Here is a 12352-nt window from a genome sequence, read left to right as displayed (position 1 = left end):
AGGGGTTTAACATCTCTCAACGGCAGTAAGTGGGACTTGAACTCAATTAATAAATGTCAACTTGACCACAACAACTGGTGTTGATTGTTTGTAAAAATCCCAGCTAGTTCATCAATTCCTCATTTGGGGAGGGGGGGTTGCCGTGGCGGAGGTACATCTGCTGTCCTTACCCAGTCAAGTGAAATCTTCTGGCCTACATGTGACTCCACACCCACCACAATGCGGTTGTCTCTTAACTGACATCTGAAATGGCTCAGCAAGCTAATCAGCCAATGGGAAACCAGGATGGGCAAAACAAACATGCCATCCTTAACAGTGACACCCACATCCCATGAAAGAATAAAGATCAGGAACAAAAAATGGATTGGAGAGGCAGGAACCCTCGGTATTTCAGTGGAGGTTTCAGAAGCTGCACCTCTCCCACTGCCTCTGTGAAATATTCCTATTTAAACATTGTTAGTAGCTTCAGCCCAGTCTAGCTCTCTACCGCGTGACCAGGCTGGTTCTTGTATATGTCATGGGACATCTTGTTTGCTTTTGAAATGGGCACAGACTGAGGGATTCCATCCAAGTAGTGTGAGCGCAGGGTGGGGGTGTTGGGGGAACTGCCCCACCCAGAGAGAATGGAAAGGGGAAACCTTTTCTGCAATTTTCAGGGATGGTGAGTGGGTGGGAAAGGGGGGAGGGCGCAGATGGCTTCACCCCTCTGCTCCACCAAGCCCCCAAATTTCAGCCCGGTACCACAAGAGCTAAGAAACAGGACTCACATTGAACAGGAAATGGGTTCAATAATCCCCTGCTCCACTCCCCGATATTGTGAATCCCAAGCCAAGCCAACGGCTTCTATTTTGTCCTCTTACTGCCTGCTCAGAATGCCATTTCTTCTCTTGAAATGCATGTCAGGGGGTGTACCCAAAGTGACTGACATCTTAGAGGTCTGGGGGAGTGGGGAAGCAGGCTATCCAGAGGACTATATATCGATATATGACTGGAAGCAGATGACACGACCATGCACAGATTGACCTTCACAAGTTGGAGCATGAAGCAAAATCCAATTTCATTCAGGCTTTGATGGCATTGGCCACATCGGTGAACACAAGTCTGCTGGGCCTCTGCAAGGATCCTTGACTTGGCATCAGAATCTAGGGGAATAAAACATGGGAAGAGAGTCAGCTAGCAACTGGTCAAAGTTTACATCCCTCCCCTCCCTCCACTCTGGAGATTTTGACATGCTCCTCACTCCAACAGACTCCCATTGGTTCACTCTTAGGATGGGTGTGAATTTTCACTCATCAGGCTCCACTTGGTCCATTATTGAGCAGGGGATGTAGTGCCTGTTTTAAACGTTATCCATTGTATTCACATTTCAAGTTCTGTCTCCTGCAAATTTGCCCAGGTTATACTAGTCCAAGGTCTCTTCTGCTGCAATGATGTAGAGATGGACCTTAATTACCACAGTTATATAAACTCATTGGTGGAGACTTTCACTTGAGGAACACACAAACAGTCCTTCAGATCTCCTCCTTTCCTGTACTACAGCCAGCAAATCCACCACAGTTCCTAGTTTCTCACCGTTGAGACAATATTCTGATCTATATTTCTTACATGTCCAAACTGGATGTCCTCACTGTTTCCACAAATGATTGTGTCAATCAGCTCCTTCTGCCTTTTATCTCCATTGATGTTAATCAATATTAGAATGGACAAAATTCTCTATCCACTCGTTTACATCAAGGCAAGATACAAGCCCATTTTGACTTGATTGAAAATGGTGTTTCAAGGAGTAAATTAAGATGAAATGGGCTTATCTATGGTGTATCACGTGAAATTAATAAATAATCAACCCTCTCTGCCACCTTCAATGTTAACATTCACCGTTAATCCTCATTGCTAATCCTCACTAACTTCATCACTAGGCCCAACCATCTTCAGCTGCTTCATCAATGGGGCAGCATGGTAGCTCAGTGGTTAGCACTACTGCCTCACAGTACCAGGGACCTGGGTTCGATTCCAGACTCGGGCGACACGGCTGTGTGGAGTTTGCACATTCTCCCCGTATCTGCGTGGGTTTCCTCCCACAATCCAGAATGTGCATGTTAATTAAATTGCCCATAGTGTTAGGTGCATTAGTCAGGGGTAAATATGGTCTGGGTCGGGGAATGGATCTAGGTGGGTTATTCTTCACAGGGTTGGTATGGACTTGTTGGGCCAAAGGGCCTGTTTCCATACTGTAGGGAGTCTAATTTAATCTAAATACCTTCCCTCCGATGTTCGCCGATTACTGCACAATGTTTAGCACCATTGACAACGTTTCACATACTGAAGCAGTCCATGTTCAAATGCAACAAGATCTGGAAAATATTCAGGCTTGGGCTGACAAGTGGCAAATAACATTGATCATCTCCAGTAAGACACAATCTAACCATTGTCCCTTGACCTTCAACAATGTTACCATCACTGAATTGCCCTCTATCAACATTCTGGGGGGTTACCATCGACAAGAAATTCAAATAGACTCACCACATAAATACAGTTGCTACAAGAACAGGTCAGAGGTTAGGAATACTGTAGACAATAACTCACCTACAGACTTCACAAAGCCTTATTAGCTGTGCTTTTTCAGCACCACATTCTTCAACTCCACAAAGCCCATCAGTCACCGATAAAGCATAAGTCAGGAGTGTGATGGAATACTCCCATCTTACCTGGATGGGTGCAGCTCCGACAACACCCAAGAAGCTTGACACCATCCAGGACAAAGCAACCCCACTTGAATGGCACCACATCCACAAAAATACACTCCCTTCTCCACAGATGGTCAGTACCAGCACTGTGTACTATCTACAAGATGCAATTCACCAATTCACAAGCACCTTCCAAACACACAATTCCATCTAGAAGGACAAGGGCAGTAGATACTTGGCAACTCCACCAACTGCAAATTCCCCTCCAAGTCACTCATCACCCTGACTTGGAAACATATTGCTGTTCCTTCACTGTTGCTGGGTCAAAATCCTTGATCTCCCGCCATGCGGGTATCATGGTCAAGGGTTTGGAAAGCACAGCAGATCAGGCAGCATCTGAGGAGCAGGAGAATCGGCATTTTGTGCATGAGCCCTTCATCATGATCCATATGGGTGTCATGGGTCACCCTACAGCACATGGGTTGCAGCAGTTCAAGAAGATAGCTCACCATCACCTTCGCAAGGGCAACTAGGGATGAGCAATAAATGCTGGGTCCAGCCAGCAGTGCCTATGTCTCATGAATGAATAAATAAAATGACACGACCATTATCATTCCTGGGTATGTCCTGTCCCACTAGGACAGACCCAGCAGAGATGGTGGCTGTTGGACATGACCACCTTGTGGAGTACAGGCCCCATCTTCACATTGAGGATATCCTCCATCACACTCTGTACCACGATCACTGTGCTAAGTGAGATAGAGTTTAAACAGACCTAGCAAATCACAATGGGAAATCGATGGAGTGCTATGAGTAACCAGCAACAGCAGAATCATACTGTACAGGTGGGAGGGAGCTGCCCTGGGAGTCTTTAACATTGACTCTGGATCCCAGAAGATTCATCACACCAGGTCAAACATGGGAAAGAAGATCTCCTGCTGATTACCACATACTGCCCCCTTCTCAGGTGATAAATCAGTGCTTCCTCCATGTTGATAACCACATTGAAAAGATCATTACTTGTAACAAGGATGCAGAATGTACATCTCCAACTGTAGTTCAGTAGTCAAGCCCTAACAGACAGAGCTGCTAGACTGACTCAGTGTAAGATGATGAAAGAACCAACAAGAGGGAAAACACAGGATTACTTGGTGTCAAGCAGCATACGCAGTGCTAACCAATCGTACAACCAGCCATCAACGGTGGTGGACAGTTAAACAACACACTGGAGGAAGAGGCTCCACAAATATCCCCATCCTCAATGACACAAGAGCCAAGCACATCACCGCAAAAGACTAAGCTGAGGCTTTCACAACAACCTTCAGCCACAAGTGTCAGGTACATGATCCATCTTGGGCTTCTTTCCAGTGGTCCCCACCATCACAGATACCAGTCTTCAGCCAATTTGATTCACTCCATGTGATATCAAAAAATGGTTGGATTCTGCAAAGGCTATGGGCCCTGACAACATCCCGGCAACAGGACCGAAGCCTTGTGCACCGGAACTTGCTGCTCCCCTTGCCAAGCTGTTCCAGTACAGATACGACACTGTTTAGCACCATTTGAAAGTCCTTAGCTACTGAAGCTGCCCATGTCCAAATGCAGTACAATCTGGACAACATTCAGACTTGGGCTGATAGGGAGCAATTAACATTCACACCATACAAATGCCAGGCAATGAGCATCTCAAACAAGATGTAATCTAACCATGTCACCTACACATTCAATGGCATTGCAATCACTGAATCCACAGTACTATCAACATCTATCGATACTTGATTACCAATGAACTGAACTAGACCAGCCATATAAATCCTGTGGCTGGCAGAGCAGATCAGATGCTGGGAATCCTGTAGTAAGTTAACTCACCTCCTGACTGCCCCACTACCTATTCAGCATCTCCAAGGCACATACCAGGAGTGTGACAGAATATTAATTCACTCTGGATGAGTTCAGGTCCAACAGCACTCAAGAAGCTTGACACCATCTAGGGAAATGCCGCCCACTTGCTTGGTACCACGTCGGCCACCCTCCACCTGTCTCAGCAGTCTGCACCCTGAGCAAGACACACTGCGGCAACTCACCACAGCTCCATCAACAGCACCTTCCAAACCTCCAAAATCAACCACTGAGAAGGACAAGGACAGCAGCTACTTGGGAACATTACCATCTGCATGTTCCCCTCCAAGCCACACAGCGTCCTTACTTGGAAATACACTGCCGTTCCTTTAGTGTCACTGAGTCAATATTCTGGTGCTCCCTCACTTACAGCACCCTGGGCGTAGCACTTCACCCATGAACTGCAGTCACCATCATCTTCTCCAGGACAGTAAGGGTTGGACAATAAATGTTGCTAGCTTGCAATGCCTCCATCCCACAAGTGGAATAAAAGACAAGCCCCTACTGCCAATCCTCACAGCCCAACACTCTCCGAAACTGCATTTCCAACCCACACTCCCATCCCATACTGCCAATCCTCACAGCCCAATACTCTCCAAAACTGCATTTCCAACCCAAACTCCTATCCCATACTGCCAATCCTCACAGCCCAATACTCTCAGAAACTGCATTTCCAACCCACACTCCCATCCCATACTGCCAAGCTCCACACACTTGGGAAATGAACACTGAGACAGGGTGTCCTGAGTCTAGACACTGATCAAACATGGCAGAAGAGGTCACCATCAAAAGGCGAAGGTAAAGAGTACAGAGGAGGCAGTCTCTGAACCATTGGCTGTGATTGGTATGACTGGAGCGCTGGTTTAGCTGCCCACCTTACCTTGCTCTGCGGGCCCTGGGAAGCGGTGTCACGGCCATGGTCAAGTAGCTCCTGCTCTAGTTCATCCTGTTCCTCGCCAGGATCAAAGTTGTACATTGGCATCAACTGGTGACGAAGCTTTTCCAATCTGCCGGATGGGAAAAATACAACAAAAAGGCTCAATTTGAAGATATTTTTCCAAAAGCTGACACTCGTGACCAATGCTACAACATAATCAGAAGAATTATAAATGCTACAGGAACAGTGCACGGTTGCGTATTCAGAAAGTGCCTGGATTTCAGTGTGAACCTCACGTGTTTCTTATTTTATTAACACAGTACTCGGTACAACAGTGAACTCAACAGCCCTATTCCGCTGCAGAGTTACAAATTATTATTCAACCAAATCTCTCCAGATCATAGACACACTACAATTGGCAGCAGTCCCTCTTGTCAAAGGTGAGGGGAAGTCACACTCAGTTCCAGGTTCTGACCACTGTCTGAAGGTCTCTGCTATAATCTCACACAGTTTTCATGGTTAACCATCCCGATGGCACTCCCTGCCTCAATATACAGGTGAAGAGTGGGCACTAGGAATGGAGGTGACTTGGTGGGTCAGTGGTTAGCACTACTACCTCACAGCGCCAGGGACCCATGTTTGATCCTACCCTCAGACAACTGTCTGTGTGGAGTTTGATTTGAAGGAGCTGGGGTGGACAAAGTTAAAAATCACACGACACCAGGTTATAGTCCAACAGGTTTATTTGGAAGCACTAACTTTTGAAGCTCATGCTTCCAAATAAACCTTTTGGACTATAACCTGGTGTTGTGTGATTTTTAATTGTGTGGAGTTTGCACATTCTCTCCGTGTCTGCGTGGGTATCCTCCAGGTGCTCTGGTTTCCTCCCACAGTCCAAAGATGTGCAGGTAAGGTGGATTAGCCATGATGAATTGCCCATTGTATTCAGGGATATATAGTGTAGATGTAGTCTGGGGTAAACGTGGAGTAGTAGGGGAATGGATCTGGGTAGATAACTCTTCAGAGGGTCAGTGTGGATTTGTTGGGCCAAAGGGACTGTTTCCACACTGTAAGGAATCTATAAACAATTTCTATAAAAATTCTATAAGACATGTAGGGTTACAGGGATGGGGGTCAGTCTGAGTGGGATGCTCTGTGGAGGGTCGCTGTGAGACTTGATGGGCTGAATGGCCTGCTTTCACACTGTAGGGATTCTATGAGTTGCTAAAGGACAGTGGAATCCAGGCAATCAGCTTGACAGTGGGACCTACATGGAACAGGAAGAGAAAGTGGGAGAAGAATAATATTGACACGTTAGTTTCTAAATATCAGGTTTCTCTTTACAAGGTGTTCAACTATTATTAAATATCCCTGCAGTGAGACACACACACACACACACACACGTGAAGGTACAGCATTGTAAAGAGAAAAGGTGGCCACATTCAGGGAGCAGCCACATTTCCAACTACACCAAGGCCTGTAAGACATTTCAGGTTATCCAGAGAAACCATAATCAGTGCAAGTTCTGATTTTTCTTTCTTTCTCAATTTCCTTTCTCTTATTTGTTTTCTTTATCTCTCATTCTCTTTCACATTTCTTTTCTCTCATAACCTAGATATTTGCTGTGCAAAACAGCAGTGATTGCACATCAAGGGTGAGGCATTAACTCTGTCTCTGGAGCTGGCAGGCTTGCTGAGTCTGTCCGGCCCCCACAGGTTTGATTAAGGGTAACATGCTCCTGTTTCCTGGGTTCAGGTTCCTCTGCAGGACTTGGGGACCAAATCGGAGGCTGGGAGTACCGCACTGAGAGTGTGCTGCACACAATCAGGGGTGCAGCCTCCTGGAGACAACATAAAACTCAGGCCCTGTCTCCCCACTTGGATGGACATAAAGGATGCCATTGCAAACTTGGGAAAAAGAGTGGGATGGATTCTGCCTGCTATCCTGGGAATAGCCATCACTAATCGCACCATTAGTAGATTGCTAATTGTGGGATCTTGCTGTGCACACACTGGCTGATGTGGTTTCTACATCACAATAGCATACTAACCTATCTGAGTGGCACTATGGTTAGCATTACTGTCTCACAGTGCCAAGGACCTGGGCTCGACTCCAGTCTCAGGCGACAGTCTATGGAGTTTGCACATTCTCCTCGTGTCTGCGTGGGCATGCTCCAGTTTCCTCCCACAGTCCGAAGATGTAGGTGGATTGGCCATGCTAAATTGCCCAAGGATGTGCAGGCTGGGTGGGTTAGCCATGGGAGTTACAGGGATAGAATAGAGGGGTGAGTCTGGGTAGGATGTTCTTTTGAAGTCCAGTATGGACTGAATGACTGCTTCCACGCTGTAGGGACGCTATGATCTAATGATCGTAAAAGGCACAATATAACTGTTAGCCTTTATTTTCCTTGTATTGAACATAAAGCACCCTGTGAAATTGTATGGAACTAACAAGGTGCTATATAAATGTACAACTTTTCATCTCATCTGTGTAGTACTCCATCTAGTGGTCTGTAGCCTGACGACTCAAGTGTGCTGGCAGACAGAAATCAGAGGAAGCTCTGAGACTTAACCCTTGAACTTGGAACTGATACAGGTCAGGGGTTAGCCACAGAAATAACCAGAGCCCTTGAAGTTGCTCCAAAGTATCTTTAAAATTGGAGTCAGGGACCTTTGCACGAAACAGCAAGACCTTTCCACAATTCTGACCTTCTAATCTCTGTAAATTCCTTCTGCATGTTCCAAGGGAAATAGTCAATCTGAATTGTGACCAGCACTTCCTTCTACCCCATTATTCAATTAAAAATCAATGCAACGCACATTGTAAATTCTATTCCAGTCCATGCCCTTCATCCATGGGGGAACAGGCAGGTAATGCACAAAAAAAAACTCCCAAAGAATGGGAAAAAAATTAGAAAATGCTGGAAAATCTCAGCAGGTCTGGCAGCATCTGTCCAGAGAAAGCAGAGTTCAACTGCTGAGCTTTTCCAGCATTTTATGATTTTCTTAATGCAAGGGGGAGCTGTGCCATCTCTGTATTAAAAGGTACGTCTTAGAATTCTTACACATGTTTGCCAAAGGTGCAAGTGGGTTTAAGCACAGGTTGTCCGTTAGAGATTGTTCGGTTGTGTCCTGGATTTGAATTTGAATTTGAACTCAGAACCTTCAGTATCAGCACCGATTGACATTCTATACACAGACAGAGAACTAAGAAAGTGCCGGGGTCAATCAGTGTTGGTGTTGGTGTTTCATTGGGTTGGAGCAATTCATAAAGTGATGGGTGGGTTGGTTAATGGCCCCAAAAACAGTGCCATCTCTCAAGTGGTTACTCCACAGTTCGGCCCGACCCGCCTTATTATTTCTATATTGTTGCTTCTCTCTCTCCCTCATCGCTTTTGCTTTGCTTCCTCTGTTATTTTACTGTCGAAGAGATGCACAGCACAGAAACAGACCCTTCAGTCCAAACCGTCCCTACCAACCAGATATCCCAACCTAACCTAGTCCCATTTGCCAGCATTTGGCCCATATCCCTCTAAATCCTTCCTCTATTCATATAGCCATCCAGATTGTGCAATTCTGGTCTCCCTGCTATAGGAAGGATGTTATGAAATTTGAAAGGGCTCAGAAAAGATTTATAAGGATGTTGCCAGGGTTGGAGGGTTTGAGCTGCAGGGAGAGGTTGAATAGGCTGGGGCTGTTTTCCCTGGAGCATCGGAGGCTGAGGGGTGACCTTATAAAGGTTTATAAAATCATGAGGGGTATGGATAGGGTAAGTAGATAAGGTCTTTCTCCTGGGATGGGTGAGTCCAGAACTAGAGGGCATAGGTTTAGGGTGAGAGGGGAAAGATTTAAAAGGGACCTAAGGGGCAACTTTTCCACACAGAGGGTGGTGCGTGTATGGAATGAGTTGCCAGAGGAAGTGGTGGAAGCTGGTACAATTACACCATTTGAAAGGCAAATGGATGGGTATATGAATAGGAAGGGTTTGGAGGGATATGGGCCGGGTGCTGGCAGGTGGGGCCAGATGAGGTTGGGATATCTGGTCAGCATGGATGGGTTGGACTGAAAGCTCCGTTTCCGTGCTGTACATTTCTTATGACTCTAAATGTACTAACTGCCTCCACCACTTCTGCATTCCACCACCCTCTATATGAAACATTGCCCCTTAGGTCCCTTTTATATCTTTACCCTCTCACCCTAAACCTATGCCCTCTAGTTCTGGACTCCCGCATCCCAGGAAAAAGGCTTTGTCTTTTTTATTCTCTCCATGCCCCTCATGACTTTATAAACCTCTATAAGGTCACCCCTCAGCCTCTAGCACTCCAGGTAAAATATCCCCAGCCCACTCAGCCTCTCCCTTTGATTCAAACCCTCCGACCCTGGCAACATCCTGGTAAATTTTTCCTGAATCCTTTCAGGTCTCACAACATCTTTTACAAAGCCGGGAGATCAGAATTGAATGCAGTATTCCAAAAGTGGGAGATTGTGGAGGACCCGGACAGGAGCCTTTTGCAAATGTTGCATTAACTGGCGGAACACTGACCCTGGCAAGCTGGATAGGGAACATAAGGAATAGGAGGAGGAGAATGGCAATCTGGCCCCTTGAGCCTCTCTGCCGTTCAATACCATCGCGGCTGACCTTTTTTGCGGACTCAGCTCCACTTACCCACACAGTCACCATAACCCTTAATTCCTTTACTGTTCAAAAATCTATCTTTGCGTTTAAAACATTCAATGGGGTAGTTTCAACTGCTTCACTGGGCAGGGAATTCCACAGAATCACAACCCTTTAGTTGAAGATGTTCCTCCTCAGCTGAGTCTGAAATCTGCTCCCCCTTATTTTGAGGCTATGCCCCTAGTTCTAGTTTCATCCACCAGTGGAAACAACCTCACTGCTTCTGTCTCCTCTATTCCCTTCATAATTTCATATGTTTCTACAAGAGACCCCTCATTCTTCTAAATTCCAATGAATATAATCCCAGTCTATTCAGTGTCTCCTCCTAAGCCAACCCCCCTCAACTCCAGAATCAACCCAGTGAACGTCCCCTGCAACCCCTCCAGTGCTAGGAGATCCTTTCACAACTCTGGGTTAGTGGTGCTGGAAGAGCACAGCAGGTCAGACAGCATCTGAGGAGCGCTGCCTGACCTGCTGTGCTCTTCCAGCACCACTAACCCAGAATCAGGTTTCCAGCATCTTTATATAGATTAGATTAGATTACTTACAGTGTGGAAACAGGCCCTTCGGCCCAACAAGTCCACACCGACCCGCCGAAGCGCAACCCACCCATACCCCTACATTTACCCCTTACCTAACGCTACAGGCAATTTAGCATGGCCAATTCACCTGACCTGCACATTTTTGGACTGTGGGAGGAAACCGGAGCACCCGGAGGAAACCCACGCAGACACGGGGAGAACGTGCAAACTCCACACAGTCAGTCACCTGAGTCAGGAATTGAACCCGGGTCTCAGGCGCTGTGAGGCAGCAGTGCTAACCACTGTGCCACCGTGCCGCCCATCTGCAGTCATTGTTTTTACCATCCTTTCTCAAGTCATCCTGGGATGCATAATGTGAGGGGGAGACGATTGCCTGCTGGGTTAGACTGCCCTCAACTATTGTCCCTCCCTGTTCAGGAGAAAGTAAGGACAAGGACTCTGGACGCTGGAGAGTCAGAGGCATAAAGCGTGTGCGCTGGAAAAGCACAGCAAGTCAGGTAGCATCTGAGGAGCAGGAGAGTCAATGTTTCGGGCATAACTCCCTTCATCAGCTGCCTGACCTGCTGTGCTTTTCCAGAGCCACACTTTTTGACGCCCCCCCCTCTCTGTTCAGGGCCTGACTCTAATTTTGACCTGGGGCCTGGGTGGGCAGTGCAGCTAAAACCTCCTTTTGCTTCCTGGAAGGGTAGGGTCATTCAATTGGATCTTCACCTCAAACAACTCACCATCTTGCCTTCACTTGCCCCCAAGCCCCGTCAGCCACACACAAACACAAAAATAAGAACAGTAGACCATACCAGTCCAATCTGATCCACCATTCCATACAGGCCTGACTGATGCTAAGTTTTAATGTACACCACCCACCCCCATTTTCCCTTGATTCCCTCCAAGACCCGAACCCTTGGGTCCACGATGGAGTATTTAGAACCCGCTTGGCAAAGCAAGAGAGCTCTCACAGTCCACAACCCTTGGACTGAAGCTATTTCTCTTCATCTCAATGCTAAACAATTAGCTGCTTTGTCCTGAATTAGTGGCCACGTGTTTTCAATTCTACTACGATCTCGGTGTCCACCTTTCATTTGGAGGGGGTAGGGGGGAGGTGAAAGAGCCATCTGTCCCAGACGACAAAAAACAGCAAGTGCTGGAGAAACGCTATGACCTTCTGAAAAAAGTGACACTGGGCTTGAAACGTTAAACTCCCTGCTGTCTCTCTCCACAAATGCTGCAGCAACGTCTGTTTTATTTTATGTTTCTGAGTTCCAGCAACTGCAGCTCTTCCTTGGGTTTGGTGTTTAAAACTATCCCCCTTCAGTCATTTCAAAGGCTTCCCTCCCAGCCCTGGTCATAGCAGCAAGAAGTTTTATGATCCTTCTTTCATCTTGAATGATCTATGTTCATGAATGGAAGCAGGGGGAGGAACAGTGTGGGTGGAACGAAGTCTAGCCAGAGGAAGTGTAGGAGGTCCTGGCCATCTCCTCTCTCTTATCTCAGTTAGCACGTGTCTGCAGTTTAATGAATGGATTCACAGGGAGGAAGGGGATATATATATATGTCTATAAAAACAAACCAGGGAGGGGGAGCCCAGCCACAAAAGTCACAGTGGTTTCTGTGGTTGATGGCCCAATGTAAGTAAACATCACCTCAGCCTAGCAGACTGTACAAACCACAGGACACCA

The 12352-nt window shown here is 46.7% G+C and overlaps 1 protein-coding gene across 1 annotated transcript in view; it reads right to left on the bottom strand.

Moving 5' to 3' along the window:
• Positions 1-1061: 1061 nt before the first annotated feature.
• The window catches only part of si:ch211-161c3.5 (uncharacterized protein C3orf18), an 82103-nt gene continuing 70812 nt past the window's right edge, over positions 1062-12352 (bottom strand). Inside the window, exons 4-5 of the mRNA XM_060835080.1 lie at positions 5464-5590; positions 1062-1142 (exon numbers count right to left, since the gene is read on the bottom strand). Of these exons, the coding sequence (XP_060691063.1) occupies positions 1062-1142; positions 5464-5590 (208 nt within the window). The remainder of the gene's footprint in view (positions 1143-5463; positions 5591-12352) is intronic.

The sequence above is a fragment of the Hemiscyllium ocellatum genome, chromosome 14, assembly GCF_020745735.1.
Source record: "Hemiscyllium ocellatum isolate sHemOce1 chromosome 14, sHemOce1.pat.X.cur, whole genome shotgun sequence".
Lineage (NCBI taxonomy): Eukaryota > Metazoa > Chordata > Chondrichthyes > Orectolobiformes > Hemiscylliidae > Hemiscyllium > Hemiscyllium ocellatum.
The sequence above is the reverse complement of the archived record's forward strand: the minus strand, read 5'-3'. Positions and strand labels throughout refer to the sequence as shown.